At 37.6% G+C, this 18,318-nt stretch overlaps 1 protein-coding gene and 1 pseudogene across 1 annotated transcript in view; one reads left to right on the forward strand and one right to left on the reverse strand.

The window, feature by feature from the left end:
• LOC140849241 (DNA ligase 3-like) overlaps positions 1 to 8,351 on the reverse strand; it is a 33,562-nt gene extending 25,211 nt beyond the window's left edge. The window contains 1 exon segment of the mRNA XM_073236213.1: positions 8,177 to 8,351. Coding sequence (XP_073092314.1) covers positions 8,177 to 8,351 — 175 coding nt within the window.
• The window catches only part of LOC140849100 (DNA ligase 3-like), an 854,661-nt pseudogene that overhangs the window by 742,008 nt on the left and 94,335 nt on the right, over positions 1 to 18,318 (forward strand).

Here is an 18,318-nt window from a genome sequence, read left to right on the forward strand (position 1 = left end):
AGCAATAACAGAATTGAGGCCTTTTTTGGACATATTTGTTTTTTGCCTACAAAGAGAGAAAACAGTCACACTTTAGAATAGACAGAATGTTCTAGACTTGCTTAACCAAGCAGGTACTAACCAGATGTAAATTGAGAATAGATTTTTCTTAGTTATAGCACCACTTATTCACTATATATCAAATATTTTATTAACTATAAGTTAATATACTTTTTAAGAGCAGTTTTAGATTTATAAGTAAAAGAGTTGAAAGGACTGAGTGTTCCCTTATATGCCTTCTTCCCACAACCAGTTTCCCCATTTATTAACATCTTAGATAAGTGAGGTACATTTGTTACAATTGATGAGCCAATATTGATACATTATTATTAGCTAAAGTACATAGTTTACATTAGGGTTCACTCTGTGGTGTATAACCTGTGGGTTTTGACAAATATCTAATGATAGGTATCCACGTTTTATATCATACAGAATGGTTTTTGCTGCCCTAAAAATTCTCTGTGTTCCACCTACTCATCCTCCCCTCCCTCCCTATCGACCCCTTGTAACCTATCTGTGGCTTTTAATTCTAGGAAATATATATTTTTAATTGAAGTATCGATATACCATCATATATTGATTTCAAGGATACAACACAGTGGTTCAACAGTTACCTGTATTATTAAATATTTTTCCCCACTAGTGCAGTTACTATAATTCTAGGAAATAATTTACTGCTAACTTCAAGTAGGTTCAGTGCTCTGGTAGTACCTTTGAAAACCTAAACTTGCTTTAATGTCAGCTTAATCCATTTATAGTATATATATATATATATATATAACCCATTTTATACATCTTTAGAGCATTATTTGTTATTGTATCAATCAAGATCCAGTTATAAGAAAGAGAGAACAGAATACATACAGGGAATTGGTTACACAAGCACTAGAAGAGCTTAAAATGCCAGAAGGGAAGGAGAGGCAGAACTTAGTCCATTTGGGCTGCTGGAACAAAAATACCAAGAACGGGGCGGCTTATAAACAATAGGAGCTTATTTCTCAGAGTTTTGGAGGCTGAGAGGTCCAAGATCAGGACTCTGGCAGATTCAGTGTCTGATTCACAGCTGTCTCTTTACTGTGTCCTCACATGCAAGAAGGGGAAAGGGGTCTCTCTTGGACTTTTTTTTTTTTTTTGAGAGGGCATCTCTCATATTTATTGATCAAATGGTTGTTAACAACAATAAAATTCTGTATAGGGGACTCAATGCTCAATGCACAATCATTAATCCACCCCCAGCATAATTCTCGTCAGTCTCCGATCTGCTGAAGCATAACGAATAAGTTCTTACATGATGAACAAATTCTTAAATAGTGAATAAGTTCTTACATGGTGAACAGTACAAGGGCAGTCATCACAGAAACTTTCGGTTTTGATCACGCATTATGAACTATAAACAATCAGATCAAATATGAATATTCGTTTGATTTTTGTACTTGATTTATATGTGAATCCCACATTTCTCCCTTTATTATTATTATTATTATTATTATTATTATTATTATTATTATTATTTTAATAAAATGCTGCAGTGGTAGGTAGATGTAAGATAAAGGTAGAAAACATAGTTTAGTGTTGTAAGAGAGCAAATGTAGACGATCAGGTGTGTGCCTGTAGATTATGTGTTAATCCAAGCTAAACAAGGGCAATAATACATCCACAGATGCAGAAGATTTCTCTCAAAACAGGGGGGGTGAGGTTCTCGGCCTCACCTCTGTTGATCCCCAATTTCTCACCTGATGGCCCCCCTGCAACTGTGCCTGTCTTAGGTTGTTCCTCCCTTGAGGAATCTTACCCGTCTCTGGCTAACCAGTCATCCTCCGGGGCCATACAGGGAAATGTAAAGTTGGTAAGTGAGAGAGAAGCCATATTGTTTGAAAAGCTTAGCTTTTTACTTCTTTGCAGATTTATGCCCTGTGGCTTCTATGCCCAGCATTTGTCTTGAGGTATCTTTACCACTTGGAGGAGTTATGATACTCGGTGAATTCGATATGAGGCACGAATTCTATTTAAGGGTTGTAATTAGGAAGGAAGAAGAAAAGCTATAGAGGTAGCAGATGGAAGAAAACATGGGAAGATTGATTATTTCTTTGACATATCTTCTTGTAGAGTAACTTAAGCATGTATAGGTTTTAGACTCCTAATTAAATTGCACACACACATTAACATAATAGGAATACAGTTACATAACCAAAGCAGATCTATAATTACCAGCTATCTCCAGTGAAGCCAAGAAAACCAGTTAGGCACCCTAGGCATTTGTGAAAATTTGTCTATGATATAATGGATATTGTCCAACTGTACTTAAACAGTCTGAGAGAAATCAGACAAATTAAAACAACCCATTCCTGGGAACTGTTCACATCCCATATGTTCTTTTAACAGTAGAGAGTCTCTAGTTGTAAGATTTTGGAGTGCTACAACTTGCACTTCTCCTAATTCTTGGTTGAGTTCCAACAGTATAGATCCAAATTTGTTGTTTTACTGTATGCACAGGCCAGCTTAGATATCTCCTTCTTCATTCCAATGGCAAGTCCAGGAACCGGTGGGATGAATGCAGCTACAACTGCAGCATCGCCTGGATCCTTGTTGAGGTTTTTTGATGATCATCTTCTGGTATGTCTCTTCCAAGAGTGCTGAAGTTGGAAGTTCTTCTTCATATCGTATCTTAGTTCATTTTCTGGGTAGCCAAATTAGGCTTTGATCCTCTGTATAAACACAAACAGACTCTTTGCCCACACTTTGATGTGCCCTTTATACCACTGTGTAGAGAAAGGAGTGTACATCCGCAGCCGATCATCTGAAACCCTTTAAGTGATCAAAATTAAGGATATTTAAAGCATGCATTAATCATTGATTTACAGTTAGGTTTACCCTATCAGGGAGTAATCCCCCTTCTCTTTCTTTTATTTATTTATTTATTTTTTTGTTATCTTTAATCTACACTTACATGAAGAATATTATGTTTACTAGGCACTCCCCTATACCAGGTCTCCCCTATAAACCCCTTTACAGTCACTGTCCATCAGCATAGCAAAATGTTGTAGAATCACTACTTGTCTTCTCTGTCTTATACAGCCCTCCCCTTTCTCCCCCTCCCCATGCATGCTAATCTTTATACTCCTATTCTTCTCCCCCCTCCGTTATCCATCCCTACCCACCCATCCTCCCCAGTCCCTTTCCCTTTGGTACCTGTTAGTCCATTCTTGGGTTCTGTGATTCCGCTGCTGTTTTGTTCCTTCAGTTTTTCCTTTGTTCTTATACTCCACAGATGAGTGAAATCATTTGGTATTTCTCTTTCTCTGCTTGGCTTATTTCACTGAGCATAATACCCTCCAGGTCCATCCATGTTGCTGCAAATGGTAGGATTTGCCCTCTTCTCATGGCTGCGTAGTATTCCATTGTGTATATGGAGCACATCTTCTTTATCCATTCATCTACTGATGGACATTTAGGTTGCTTCCAATTCTTGGCTATTGTAAATAGTGCTGCGATAAACATACGGGTGCATCTGTCTTTCTCAAACTTGATTGCTGTGTTCTTAGGGTAAATTCCTAGGAGTGAAATTCCTGGGTCAAATGGTAAGTCTGTTTTGAGCATTTTGATGAACCTCCATACTGCTTTCCACAATGGTTGAACTAATTTACATTCCCACCAGCAGTGTAGGAGGGTTCCCCTTTCTCTACAGCCTCACCAACATTTGTTGTTGTTTGTCTTTCGGATGGCAGCCATCCTTACTGGTGTGAGATGATACCTCATTGTAGTTTTAATTTGCATTTCTCTGATAATTAGTGATGTGGAGCATCTTTTCATGTGTCTGTTGGCCATGTGTATCTCTTTTTTGGAGAACTGTCTGTTCAGTTCCTCTGCCCATTTTTTAATTGGATTATTTGATTTTTGTTTGTTGAGGTGTGTGAGTTATTTATATATTTTGGACGTCAAGCCTTTATCGGATCTGTCATTTACAAATATATTCTCCCATACTGTAGGGTTTCTTTTTGTTCTATTGATGGTGTCTTTTGCTGTACAGAAGTTTTTCAGAGTAATATAGTCCCACTTGTTCATTTTTGCTGTTGTTTTCCTTGCCCGGGGAGATATGTTCAAGAAGAGGTCACTCATGTTTATGTCTAAGAGGTTTTTGCCTATGTTTTTTTCCAAGAGATTAATGGTTTCATGACTTACATTCAGGTCTTTGATCCATTTTGAATTTACTTTTGTATATGGGGTTAGACAATGGTCCAGTTTCATTCTCCTAATGAAGCTGTCCAGTTTTGCCAGCACCATCTGTTGAAGAGACTGTCATTTTGTCATTGTATGTCCATGGCTCCTTTATCAAATATTAATTGACTATATATGTTTGGGTTAATGTCTGGAGTCTCTAGTCTGTTTTTGGAAAACTTTAAGGAGACTGGGTATTATATCTTCTCTGTGTGTCTGATAAAATTCCGAGGTAAATCCATCCGGCCCGGGTGCTTTGTTTTTGGGTAGTTTTTTGATTACCGTTTCTATTTCTGTGCTCGTAATTGGTTTGTTTAACTTTTGTGTTTCTTCCTTGGTCAGTTTTGGAAGGTTGTATTTTTCTAGGAAGTTGTCCATTTCTTCTCTGTTTTCCGGCTTGTTGGCATATAGGTTTTCATAGTAGTCTTTAATAATTCTTTGTATTTCTGTGGAGTCTGTCATGATTTTTCCATTCTCATTTCTGATTCTCATGATTTGTGTTGATTCTCTTTTTCTCTTAATAAGTTTGGCTAGAGGGTTATCTATTTTGTTTATTTTCTCAAAGAACAAGCTCTTGGTTTCATTGATTTTTGCTATTGTTTTATTCTTCTCAATTTTGTTTATTTCTTCTCTGATCTCTATTATGTCCCTCCTTCTGCTGACTTTAGGCCTCATTTGTTCTTCTTTTTCCAATTTCGATAATTGTGATGTTAGACTATTGATTTGGGATTGTTCTTCCTTATTCAAGTGTGCCTGGATCGCTATATACTTTCCTCTTAGGACTGCTTTTGCTGCGTCTTGGACGTTTTTCTTTTAAGGACACTAATTCCATTCATGAGGGCCCTGCCCTCATGACCTAATCACCTCCCCAACACCCCACCTCTTAATACTGTTACCTTGGAGGTTAGGATTTCAACATAAGAATTTTAGGAGAACACAGATATTCAGTCCATAGCAGGCAATGGAAGAAGATGATGTTTCTGAAACTCAGCAGCTGGTATCACAGGCAAAAAAGCTGGAAACCCAGTGGACATGTTTGGGGGAGCAAAGCTACAAAGGACATGCAGCAAGCAGTAGAACTGAGGCTGGGGACAGGGAATGAAGGCCCTAGCCTTTCTTCTTTCTTCCCACCTTATTTCCTGCCAGTGCCTCTCAATGGGCAAATCACAGCTGGGCATCAGTTGTCAAGGAATCTGGTGAATACAGCCTGAAAGGGTCAGCTCCCCTGCAGTACAGAGCAGAGCAAGGGAGCAGGAATGGCTATGAGCACAAAGAGGGCAGCGACTAATACAGTAATCAATCGTTTTTAGCTTATATCATCAATTGTATTGAGGTAAAATTTACTTACAGGACAATTACCTAAAATGTACACTTTGATAATTTTTGACAAATGAATCTACCTGTGTAACCACCCAGTCAAGACATAGAATGTTTAAATCACACCAGGAAGTTCCCTCTTACTCCTTTGCCATGAATCCCCCACCCACCTCAGTTCCAATCTGCTTTCCGTCACTACAGATTAGTTTTTGCCTGTTCTAGAATTTCATATACGTGGAATCGTACAGTATGTACCCTTGTGCCTGGATGTTTTTTCTCTCAGTATGTTTTTGAGATTCATTTATGTTCTATTTATCAGTATTTCATTTCTTTTTCTTGCTTAGTACATTATATGAATGAATACCCCACAATTTGTTTATCCATTTACCTATTGATGGACATTTGGTTTATTGCCAAGTTTTAGCTATTATAAATAAAACTTACGAACATTTTTGTACAAGGTCTTTTTGTGTGTATGTGTTGGGTGGGCATATTTTCATTTCTTGTGGGTAAATATCTAGTAGAGGAATTGCTGGATCATATGATAAACTGCTAAACTCAATAATTATTTTTAATCTTATACATATCATCATTACCATGAGTGTGCATGAAAGGACATTGTGCATTTCCTTCAAAGAGCTACGGGCAACAGGGAGAACAATTCTTATGAGGAAAAAAACTCAAAATTTAAATCTCTCATATATATGCTTTCCACACCTCAGTATTTTTTAATAGGTAGTAAGAAAGGGGATTAGGTAAGTGTTAAGAGGAGAAAGACTGAAAAGGAAAGTAAAGCAATGCAAAATGATGATGAAACAGACTTCTTGACAATGGCATAGTCATGCTACACAGCTGCTCTGAGTTCCCAGCAATTTATCAGCACCCTTCTGGCAAAGCTACTGTCTCAAAAGGATGCAATAGGGTCCACATTGATCTTCTGTGTAGGAATATCTTTATTAATATAAGCAAATACATCTCTCATTTACAGTTATATAGAGGTGTGGGCTTGTTCTTTTGCTCTTAGTAGTAATGTTTCCCCAACATGTAACACTTCCCTTTGGTATGTGGGTTGAGTCATAAATTAATGTCACAAATAAATGTCACCTAGGCGAGGGAGGCAACTGCAAAGTAGGAAGGCGTAGCTTGATACGAATCATTACAGTTGACAGCTATGTACTCTTGAACCAAATGCCATCACGTCAAACTCTGAGAAATAGTTGTTGGAATTTTTGCAATTTAGGTTTGCAACCTTAGGCACAATAAAAATTGTGACATTTAGGTTTGCAGCCTTAGAAGCTTTGTCAGTCTTTTCTAGAAATTCTGAAATGGAAATGAACAGGTGGATTGAAAACAAAGGCAAATGAGTTTTAAGACTTTCTTGGAATCTCAAGAGAAAGTGCTCTACACCGGTGATGTTTTAAACAAAACATGTATAAATACATTTAGCTTGTCTGGAAACAGACTTATGTACTGGGTCTTTCCATTTACTTTTGAGACAAAAATTAGTAGTTGTAGAGAACTCATGTGCATTCACTATACATTTTCTATCGTATTATTTCATCTCAAGCTAGGAGAGAGAATGGATGTCTATTTTACATGATGCCGTAACGTACATTATTGAGTTCAACCCACTTAATCTTAAAATAATAGTATTAGGTGAGGGATGTAGAATACAGTACTATGTGAAAACAGTTGGCAGGGAGATTCCTTCTGCCATTAATAACTGACTAGAAATGGTATATTTCAGACCCTAAATCTAACTGAAACCCAAAAACCATAAACGGAAAGATGTAGAGGATGGGGTGGGTAATTTGTAAACATATTTTTCAAACTAAAGAAAGAATCACTATGTTTTTGCTGAATTACATGTTGTCATGGATATGGTAGTATGCAGTAATGATGCTCTCATCTATACAGCTGTATGACAACACAGCTTTTCTGTCCCTCACCCCCCTAAGTGAGGCTTCAAAATAATAGGTTTGTGTGGAGTTTGGTAAGAAAATTAGAATAATTTAAAGTCATTTCAGTTTCAATCTAAGAAAGAAAAGAGGCTTGGGGGGGTGGGGAAGAAGAGCAACCAAAATGTACAAGAAAATACATATTATGTAATAAAGTATACGTATTATGCAAAGATTAAACAGGATGTTTTGGTGTGCTGGAAAATTAATGTCTTGGCTGTTAAAGGGAATGGATTTAGTCCTTGTTGCATCACTTTGTGTGACCTTGAGCAAAGTTACAATGTCTCACTGACTGCCCTCATCTATAAAATGGAGTCATGGTAATGTCTTATACCTTGAGGCGCTATTGTAAGGATTGTAAACTATAAAGCCGTATAAAAACAGGCTTCTAGACATATCGCCCTGTGGAACCTTCAGAGGCTGATGACAGTGAAGGACAAAGATCTGAAGGCTTTAGAGGCTAACAACCTGGGTTCTAATTCCCATGCCCTGGCTGGTAGATTTGACAGTTTGAAGCAAGGGCATAATCCCGTTACTTTTTTCTGAGAAATGTGTAAAACACCACTTCGTTACAGAATTAAATGGGAGAATGTACCCAAAGGAACCTACCACTTGGTAGTGTTTGATGCCCCGACTCCCACCCTCACCCCACTGCTTATTAGTGTCAACAGCAAAAGGAATTGACACTCCGGTGCTTTCCAACAGATCAGGACGCCAAAGCAAGGCAGGAACCGCTAAGGAAAACTGGTAAATCCAATCCGAGTGGAAAGCAACAGCTACACTTGGAGACGTCTTAGTTCGCCCGGAGCCGCTTGAAGCCATGCTATCCATACAATAAAGACGTTCAGAGTTGGAGAGCGCGCAAAGCGCGCGTGTCCTTTCGACTCTGCGTACTCGACGGGAGGGACCCTGAAATTCTTCTTTAGAGCCGGTTGCTATGGTGACAGTCTCTAGGCAGCGTGGGCTGAGCTTCCATTGGCCTAGAGGGTGGGCCGCCGCGGGAACCTGCGCGCGCGCCCGCCACCAACTTTCCCTCCAGACCCGACAGGGGAGGCGCGCTCCGCCCAGCCCCGCCCCGCCCCCGGGTCGCACACGTCCGCGCTCGGCGGCGCGCACGCTTCCGGGAGCCCTCTCCAGGCAGCCTGGTGCTGATCGCTCGTGCCGCTGCGGCGGTTCACCGCCCTTGCGGGAGCCCGGACCTTGAGAGCAGCCCCCTCCCCTTCCCGGGCTTCCCCCTTCCCGGGCTTCCCCGTTCCGGGCTTCCCCCCACCCACTTCCCGGTCGACCCCGGGGCACGAGCCTCGATGGCCGTCCGCAGTCCTGAGGACAAAACTTGTTTTGGTGGCGGAGAGACGCGACTCCTTCCTAGGCTGAGCTGCCAGGTGCCTTCTTCTGCGTGACCGCAGCAGTGGTGATACTAACGGCCCCGTGTCCACAAGGGGGGAGGCTGGAGTAGCTTTTCCGTCAGGCGCTCAGCGTTGAAAGTGAAGAGCTCTTCAGATGGCTTAATACACGGAAGTCTGGGGTCTTAAAGATATGGATAGTTCACAATTGAGGCAGGTGGGGAGGAATTGGGAGGGAATGGGAAGCAAAATTTTACAAGCGAGCCTTCCGGTGAAAGAGTGGCAGTTCGTTAAAGTGGCAAAGTCAGACTGGTTTGATAAATTGCAATTAGGCGCAGTATTTTCAGTCCTTTAAGTAGATGGGGTAGGGGAGAGAAAGCAGATGGTTTAGTTTAGCTACACAGGTGAAAGTCTAAAATAGAAAGATGAAGGCTTTCTTTGCCTTTGATGCCAGTTCTGCTTTTTATGGGCTTGAAGTAGAAACGGTTTATAATTGCGTTTCATTCTAAATGAAATTGTTCTGAAATAATGACAGAGGAGAGTATGAACAAGTCTGAAAACATTGGTAAACCTGCGAGTCTTTTGCCATTCAGCGGGTAGTTGTAATGAAAGGTGTTTCTCTGGCCTCCCAGAAAGTTTGCTACTACAAGATTCACTGCAATTAAGTTAAAACTCGCTTCTTGGATTTTCTAAAAAGCCTAAGAAGGGCCTGGAAAATAAACTTCATCTGACCTAGCAGACACCCAGTCAAAACATTCTTCCTCGTAGAATGTTTCCCTAGCTTGTGGCTAGGAAAAAGGCATTTAACATATCTCCTGCAGAAGTGGATTGTGATGATGTCACACACTTCATAAGCTTTTCAAAATCTAATTTTGAAATACATTCTGCTTACTTGTAATAATGCTTTAGGGAAATGTAAAAAATGGCATGTAATACCACCACCCAGAGGTAAAACAGTATTAACATCTTAAGAGTATTTCTTCTTCCTAGTGTTTGTAACCCAAACTGTCATAGGAAAAGGGTTAGGTCATTTTTAAACACTATTTCTAAAGACACTTAAAACTTCCTGCTTAAAATAGAATGGAAATGTTTACTAAAGTGGAAGAATTTATCTCAGCATCCGACTAATTCTGTTTTGACAATTCTGATCTTTACAAATGCAGTTACAGAATTAAAGAAACCCACATTTAAACATTAGTGAATGCCCATTTTAAAAAGTAATTGGTTTAGAACCACCATGAACATTTGCCATTCAAGGTTTTTTTTAAAAACGGAATCTATATAAACATGATAGTAGGTAGATGTGTGCTTTTCCATATGGAAAGGAAGCAGTTTTAATTTCGATACCCATACAAACTAGAAAAAGTATTCAAATGATATAGTGGCTAATTGAGAAGTTTGGATTTGAAGTAAAACTAGCAAAATTAAAGTTGAAAAACAGCATTTCGCCTTAAATCAGAGAATTCATCTTTTATACTGTGTTCTGTGCAATAGCTATTAATGTATTTTTATTCAGATATAAAATGGCTGGCTTATTTATGTAAAGTATCTTTAACCGGTTAAGAAAACCAAAAAACCAAACCAAAACAAAAAAACCTTTAGAGTAAAAAAAAAGTACTTTTTAACTCGTTTAGTTATTTTGTTATTTATAAAGAAAATCTTATCACTTAGTCACAAGAATCAATACTGGAAGACACTGTAGAGATAGATGACTTTTCTGTCCAAGCTCTTTATTTTACGGAGTTCATTTTGGTAAACTCAGTTCAGGAACTAGCTTGAGATATCCAGTTTACTTAGGTAAGTAAAGGATCAAATGGACAAAACTAATCCTTTTATAGTTATATAACAAAATATAGTTATAATTAGTAACTTAAAAGTTTTTGAAAGCAGCATTTGGGGTAAGGTTTTGCTTTTAGGCTTAAAAATGGGAAATATGTAAGCTACTTACCTAGTAGATACAAACAACATGTGACGTTTTGAAAGAAAAATAATAATTCAAAAATGGCAAAAATCACCTTGAATGAGAAAGACCACTGTTGTAGGCTATAAATACTTTTAAAGGATCCTATAAACAGTTTTGTTTCAGTTTATTAAACCTTAAGAATCAAAACTTTATCATTGTTTTTACTAAATTAGTCTATTGTCAATAAAAAGTTGCAATAATTTGGAACCTTTCGTATAAAAAGCTATGTTTTACGCCTTTATCTAAACTTGAATGTCCCCCGAGAGATTAAATATTTTCTAGTGACATACTAGAATTTCTGAGATTAATCAGAGAATCTCTTTAGGAAGATGGAGCTAATATATTTTATAGCTTTGAAATAATTGGCAGATAAAAAATTTATAACCCATCTTAACAGCAGATGTGAATAAGAGGTTACTTGGATAGGTTGCATGGGTCCATTTTGTGTTTTATCTTTCTATACTATACTGGGGATAAATCTTTCTTAATCCAGAAGAACACATATTCTGAAGTCTTTACTAGAGCTCTATGTCATTAAATTTTTAGAGCAGTTTTTCCCTAAATCTGTCATTTAGTCTGGGTTAAACTTTTCAAGGCGATACAGATATCCCAGTAGTCTGGCAAGGTTAAGTGGTTTTAGATGGCTTACAGTAGTAATGAGGGTAGGCTTTTAAAAAATACCTTAGAAAAGAAAAACATTGATTATAGACAGTAATAATTCAGTTTTATTGAATTATGTGAATCACTAATGTCTTTAACATAAGTGAGAAAACTGTTACAAACTTTGTCTCACTTGTACATACATAAATGGAAAAATACATGGATGCAAGTTATATGTCACTCACTTAATCCTACACCTTTTTTATTAAAAAGTTTTGTGTTCAAACAGTGGTGAAGCTTAGAACCTCACCCCCCCCCCCGCCCCTGTTTTGAGAGAAAGCTTCTGCATCCGTGGATGTTTTATTGCCCTTGTCTAGCTCGGATTAGCACATAGTCTACAGGCACACACCTGATCATCTACAATTGCTCTCTTACAACACTAAACTATGTTTTCTAACTTTATCTTGCATCTACCTACCACTTCAGCATTTTATTAAAAATAAAAATAATAATAATAAAGGGAGAAATGTGGGATCCACATATAAATCAAGTATAAAAATCAAACGAATATTCATATTTGACCTGATTGTTTATAGTTCTTAATGCGTGATCAAAACCGAAAGTTTCTGTGATGAATGCCCTTGTACTGTTCACCATGTAAGAACTTATTCACTATGTAAGAATTTGTTCACCATGTAAGAACTTGTTCGTTATGCTTCAGAAGATTGGACACTGATGAGAATTAGGCTTGAGATGGATTAATGATTGTGCATTGAGCATTGACCCCCCTATACAGAATTTTATTGTTGTTAACAACCATTTGATCAATAAATGAGAGATGCCCTCTCAAAAAAAAAAAAAAGAATGCTGGTGTAACAGTTCACAATTGCTTACTTCTTAGTTTTCACTAGAAATTAAGGTTCCTAAGGGCTAAGAATTCTAATTAATGTATGTAATTAAAACTACTAGAAATAATAAGGGAAACATCTCTGTATGCAAGGAAAGTAGGATTTTCTTTTCTTTTTGGTTAATAGAGGTATGAGGTATGGAGAGCAGTTTTATAAGGGAAATGAAAAAATAATTTTACCCTAACATAAAGCTGGTTTTTTCAGAATGGGAAAGAGGAAAATCAAGGACAAAATGGTATAGTAAGTTGGGAAGAGAGAACAAGAAAGAACTTTACCTTGAGTGGTCAATAACTGAACTGTTATTATAAGGATTTTTAAAAATAAGCTTTAATATCAATAGTATGCTCATGTAATTTTCTGTCATCTGCTAAAAGGACAAAGTTTTCTTGAAGTATTGGTCTGATAAGAGACTATGATAGGTTTTTCTTTATCTTAAGCAATCTGGCTATAATGCAAAGTTTTTGTTTTATCAAAATAATTTCCGATGCTTCATGTTGTCTTAATCAGATATTTGATTACTTAAGAAAACCGAGTCTTCTCAATATTAAAAGAGCTACGTTTGGCTCACAACAATGTAACCCTCTATATTTGCCTTGAAAACCTTTGGTCATTTGGTTATATAGGTAATTAAGTATTGTTTCAATTCTATTTAGTCAAAGGTGTCTAAAACCTTTTGATATTTTTGGCAAACTGCCCAATATCAAATTCTAAATGAAGTCTTTTTGACCTAAAGTAATTTTGGGATTTTTCAGAGGGTCCCAGGAGCATCTTAAAAGATTTGCTCTCTCTTTATAAAAAGAGAGACATTAAACTAATTAGGCTTTTTTTATGTTAATTACATGGGAAGCATTGTCAAATAAGAAATAAACCTTTTTTTATGATAAAAAAAAGTTTTGTGTTCACTATAAAAAGTGGAGAAAATTCATATTAGCAAAAAGAAGAAAATGCCAACCACTCAGTGTTAACCATACTTTTGAACTTTTTCTCCTACCTGTCAGCCTGCCACTTCTCTGTCCCTTTTAACACGTTGCCTATCCTTTCATATTGATGTTTGGTCCTTGGCTTTTTCCAGTTTGGATGACTTATTTGTCTGTAGTGGATATCAGTATCTCCTGTGACTTTGGTTACTGTACTTATGTTAATGGCTCCCAACTCTTATCTCATCCCTGCTTTGACTGCTGATGGAATGGCTCTACCTAGATATCTAAAATGCTTCTTAAACTGCCCAAAACGGAATTCAATGTTCCAACTGCCTGTGTCTCCTATAACAAACAAAACTGAGACCCGATGCTCCTTCTGGTGGGTCCATCCCTGATCTCCTCCTCACCCGTCACATCCAGTCAATTTTGCCTTGTAAATATCTCATAAATACATCTTTCTCCATTCCCACTGTCACTGTCATCTCTTGCCAGTCTTATCTTCAATATATTCTCCCTGGTCTAGCCAACGTGGTTTTTCTAGAATCTGAATTATGTAGATTGTCTGTCACCCATTGCTTAAACATATTTACTCCTTCCCCAGAGGTAGTCAAACTACAAGGTTAAAGGCACAGTCTTCCATTCTGCCATGTCTGCTCAAGACTTCTGACCCCAGTTACAAGGAGGTAGGGTCCAATTACAGAGTTTGAGGGAAGAGTCCACACAAGACCCCCATCACTTCTGATACCAGTAATAAATTTGGGAGTTTCTAAAACCATCCCCAAATTTGATAATTCACTAGAGAGACTTACAGAACTCACTCAAAGCTATTATACGAACAGATACGGTGGTTCATTATTGGGAAAAGATACCACTTGGAACCAGCCAAAGGAAGAGATTGATGGGGCTCAGTCTAGGAGGGTTTCAAATGTGAAGCTTCCATTGTCCTCAGAGATGTGTTACCCACTCGGAATGCATGTGTGGCAGTATACATGGAGTATTGTCAGCCCAAGAAGCTTACCTGAGCTTTGGTGTCCAGAGTTTTTAGTGGGACTTATTAATTGATTTGTTGAACTTAGTTTCCAGTCTCCCCTCCCCAGAGGTCAGGCTGATACCATGTGATCTTAGGGGCCTACCATGAATAACACAGATATCATATAAGTCCAGAAATTACAAGGGTTTAGAGATTACCTCTCAGTACCTGGGGATAAAGGCCAGACCTCTCTTTGGGCAAGGCCAGATTCTTTACTACACATCTTCATCACCTATCTCTCCATTGCCTTCCAGATAAAATGCAAACATGGCTTTGTAATCTTATCTCATCATACTTTTCTCTGAATCACTATCTAACCATTCCATCCCCCCTCTACACCTCTAGAAACTGCACTCTAGCTATATTAGACTACTGATATATTAGTTTAAATATGCTGTGTTTGTTATTGTAATGCTGTATATGTAATACATTATTCGTTCTGCTTAGAACACCATGTTCTCTTACTCTATCCCACCCAATCCAATCTCTTACCCATTCTTTTGGTGTCCATTCAACATCACTTCCATTGTTCAACGTCCTCACACTCACAGTGAGTTAGGTTTCTCTTCTGTGTGCCCCTCCAGAACGTCTAGTACTATTCCTCTTGTAATACTTGCTTGATTCATTATTTTTTTGTCAACAAATACTTATATATTTTACTAGACCAGTGGTCTTCAAAGTGCCTTGTACTCAAAATAATCTCCTGGGGTGAAGGAATAAAATATTAAAATCTGTTTACTTGTATACAAAATTAAGTGCTCTTAATATCTGATGTATTGATTGAGATTAGCAGCTTGTTCTGTATGACGATTGATTTCATGCCAGGCATGGTAAGTGAGGTATCCTGACAAAGTGCAAGTTTCAGGGCCTAGATGAATTGACAATGGTATCTTCCCTCCAATTTTCAGAACTTTACAAAGTATAGAAGTTTACTCATGTTTATAAAATAGATTTATTAACTCTATTTCCTGGTTTTAACAAAGTAAAGCCTCACAAAATGGACAGTTGGCTCTAAAAATTCCTGCAAGAAACCATAGGTTGAACATATTTGTAATGTAAGCATAAGAAACAACAAAACTTAAGAGCCTATACTTCTCCCATCCTTAGTTACATTAGATTTGTTTTTAAAGATGTCAGTGATGAATTTTATGAACCATATCTGATGAAAGATCAGCAAAAATGGAATGATTGAATAGATTATATGAAACAAAGCTTAGTCAACGTGCTACAATATTACTGGTGAAAGTTATGTGCATGCATTCAGGGTTAGATATATAATTTATGTATGTGTACATATATATACACACAAAAATATATATAGTATGGGAGAGGGAGAGGAAAGTATACATACACTGGGAGTTCATGGTGTTTCAGATTTTTCGGTAGGGTGTTGAGCAAATATTTGGAGGCAATTGCATTACATTATTTGCTATATGTTTGCCATCGTATTTCTACATCAGGCACATTTACAACAAATAATAAGTGTTTGCCAATCCAACTAATGAGCTAAGAGATTTTTAAAAAAGATATCACACTTATTATTTTAAACTGCTTTAAAAAATTGTAGATTTTTATATGTCCACATTTTAAAACTTTTCATTTTAGAAAATTTAAAGTATATAAAAGATAAAATAGTGTACTTATCACCCAGCTTGAGCACTGATCAGTTTTTGGCCAGTTTGTAGCTAATCATCTATGCTTCCCCACATTTCACCGTACCTTCCATCATAGTCTATGAAATGTTTAAAATGAATACTCAGTAATTTAATCTGAATTCTATTGGTTTTAGTTGTTACCAATTTTTGGTTACCTTAAGAATATTTTTTTTCAGATATTGTTAATATACAATTACTTGAACAACATTATGGTTACTAGACTCCCCCTATTATCAAGTCACCCCGACATACCCCATTACCGTCACTGTCCATCAGCTCAGTAAGATGCTATAGAATCATTACTTGTTTTCTCTGTATATACTGCCTTTCCCGTGTCCCACCAGCAGAACATATGTGTGCTGATTGTAACCGCCTTTATTCCCCTTATCCCTTCCTTCCCACCCATCCTCCCCAATCCCTTTCCGTTTGGTAACTGTTAGTCCATTCTTGGGTTCTGTGAGTCCGCTGCTGTTTTGTTCCTTCAGTTTTTTCTTTGTTGTTACACTCCACAGATGAATGAAATCATTCGATACTTGTCTTTCTCTGCCTGGCTTATTTCACTGAGCATAATACCCTCTAGCTCCATCCATGTTGTTGCAAATGGTAGGATTTGTTTTCTTCTTATGGCTGAATAGTATTCCATTGTGTATATGTACCACATCTTCTTTATCCATTCATCTACTGATAGACACTTAGGTTGCTTCCATATCTTGGCTATTGTAAATAGTACTGCGATAAACATAAGAGTGCATATGTCTTTTTCAAACTGGGCTGCTGCATCCTTAGGGTAAATTTCTAGGAGTGGAATTCCCGGGTCAAATAGTATTTCTATTTTTAGTTTTTTGAGGAACCTCCATACTGCTTTCCACAAAAGTTGACCTAGTTTCATTCCCACCAGCAGTGTAGGAGGGTTCCCCTTTCTCCACATCCTCGCCAGCATTTGTTGTTGTTTGTCTTGTGGATGTTGGCCATCCTCACTGGTGTGAGGTGATATCTCATTGCAGTTTTAATTTGCATTTCTCTGATGATTAGGTATGTGAGCATCTTTTCATGTGCCTGTCGGCCATCTGAATTTCTTCTTTGGAGAACTGTCTGTTCAGCTCCTCTGCCCATTTTTTAATTGGCTTATTTGCTTTTTGTTTGTTGAGGTGCATGAGCTCTTTATATAATTTGGATGTCAACCCCTTATCAGATATGTCATTTATGAATATATTCTCCCATACTGTAGGATGTCTTTTAGTTCTACTGATGGTGTCCTTTGCTGTACAGAACGTTTTTAGTTGAATATAGTTCCAATTGTTCATTTTTGCTTTTGTTTCCCTTGCCCGGGGAGATATGTTCATGAAGAAGTCGCTCATGTTTATGTCCCAGAGACTTTTGCCTATTTTTTTGTCTAATAAGAGTGTTATAGTTTCATGACTTACATTCAGCTCTTTGATCCATTTAGAGTTTACTTTTGTGTATGGGGTTAGACAATATTCCAGTTTCATTCTCTTACATGTAGCTGTCCAGTTTTGCCAACACCAGCTGTTGTTGAAGAGGCTGTCATTTCCCTATTGTATATCCATGGCTCCTTTATCGTATATTAATTGACCATATATGCTTAGGTTTATATCTGGACTCTCTATTCTGTTCCACTGGTCTATGGATCTGTTCTTGTGCCAGTACCAAATTGTCTTGATTACTGTGACTTTGTAGTAGAGCCTGAAGTTGGGGAGCATAATTCCCCTGCTTTTTTCTTCCTTTTCAGTATTGCTTTGGCTATTCAGGATCTTTTGTGGTTCCATGTGAATTTTAGAATTATTTGGTCTAGTTCATTGAAGAATGCTGTAGGTATTTTGATAGGGATTGCACTGAATCTGTAGATTGCTTTAGGCAGGATGGCCATTTTGACAATATTAATTCTTCCTAGCCAAGAGCATGGGATAAATTTCCGTTTATTAGTGTCCTCTTTAATTTCTCTTAAGAGTGTCCCATAGTTTTCAGGGTATAGGTCTTTCACTTCGTTGGTTAGGTTTATTCCTAGGTATTTTATTCGTTTTGATATGGTTGTGAATGGAATTGTTTTCCTGATTTCTCTTTCTGCTAGATCATCATTAGTGTCTATGAAAGCAACAGATTTCTGTGTATTAATTTTGTATCCCGCAACTTAGCTGAATTCAGATATTAGATCTCATAGTTTTGGAGTGGATTCTTTAGGGTTTTTTATGTACAGTATCATGTCATATGTAAACACAGACAGTTTGATTTCTTCCTTGCCAATCTGGATGCCTTCTTTTCTTTGTGTTGTCTGGTAGCCATGGCTAGGAACTCCAGAACTATGTTGAATAAAAGTGGGGCGAGTGGGCATTCTTGTTCCCAATCTTAAAG

This window comes from Manis javanica, chromosome 4 (genome assembly GCF_040802235.1).
Source record: "Manis javanica isolate MJ-LG chromosome 4, MJ_LKY, whole genome shotgun sequence".
NCBI lineage: Eukaryota > Metazoa > Chordata > Mammalia > Pholidota > Manidae > Manis > Manis javanica.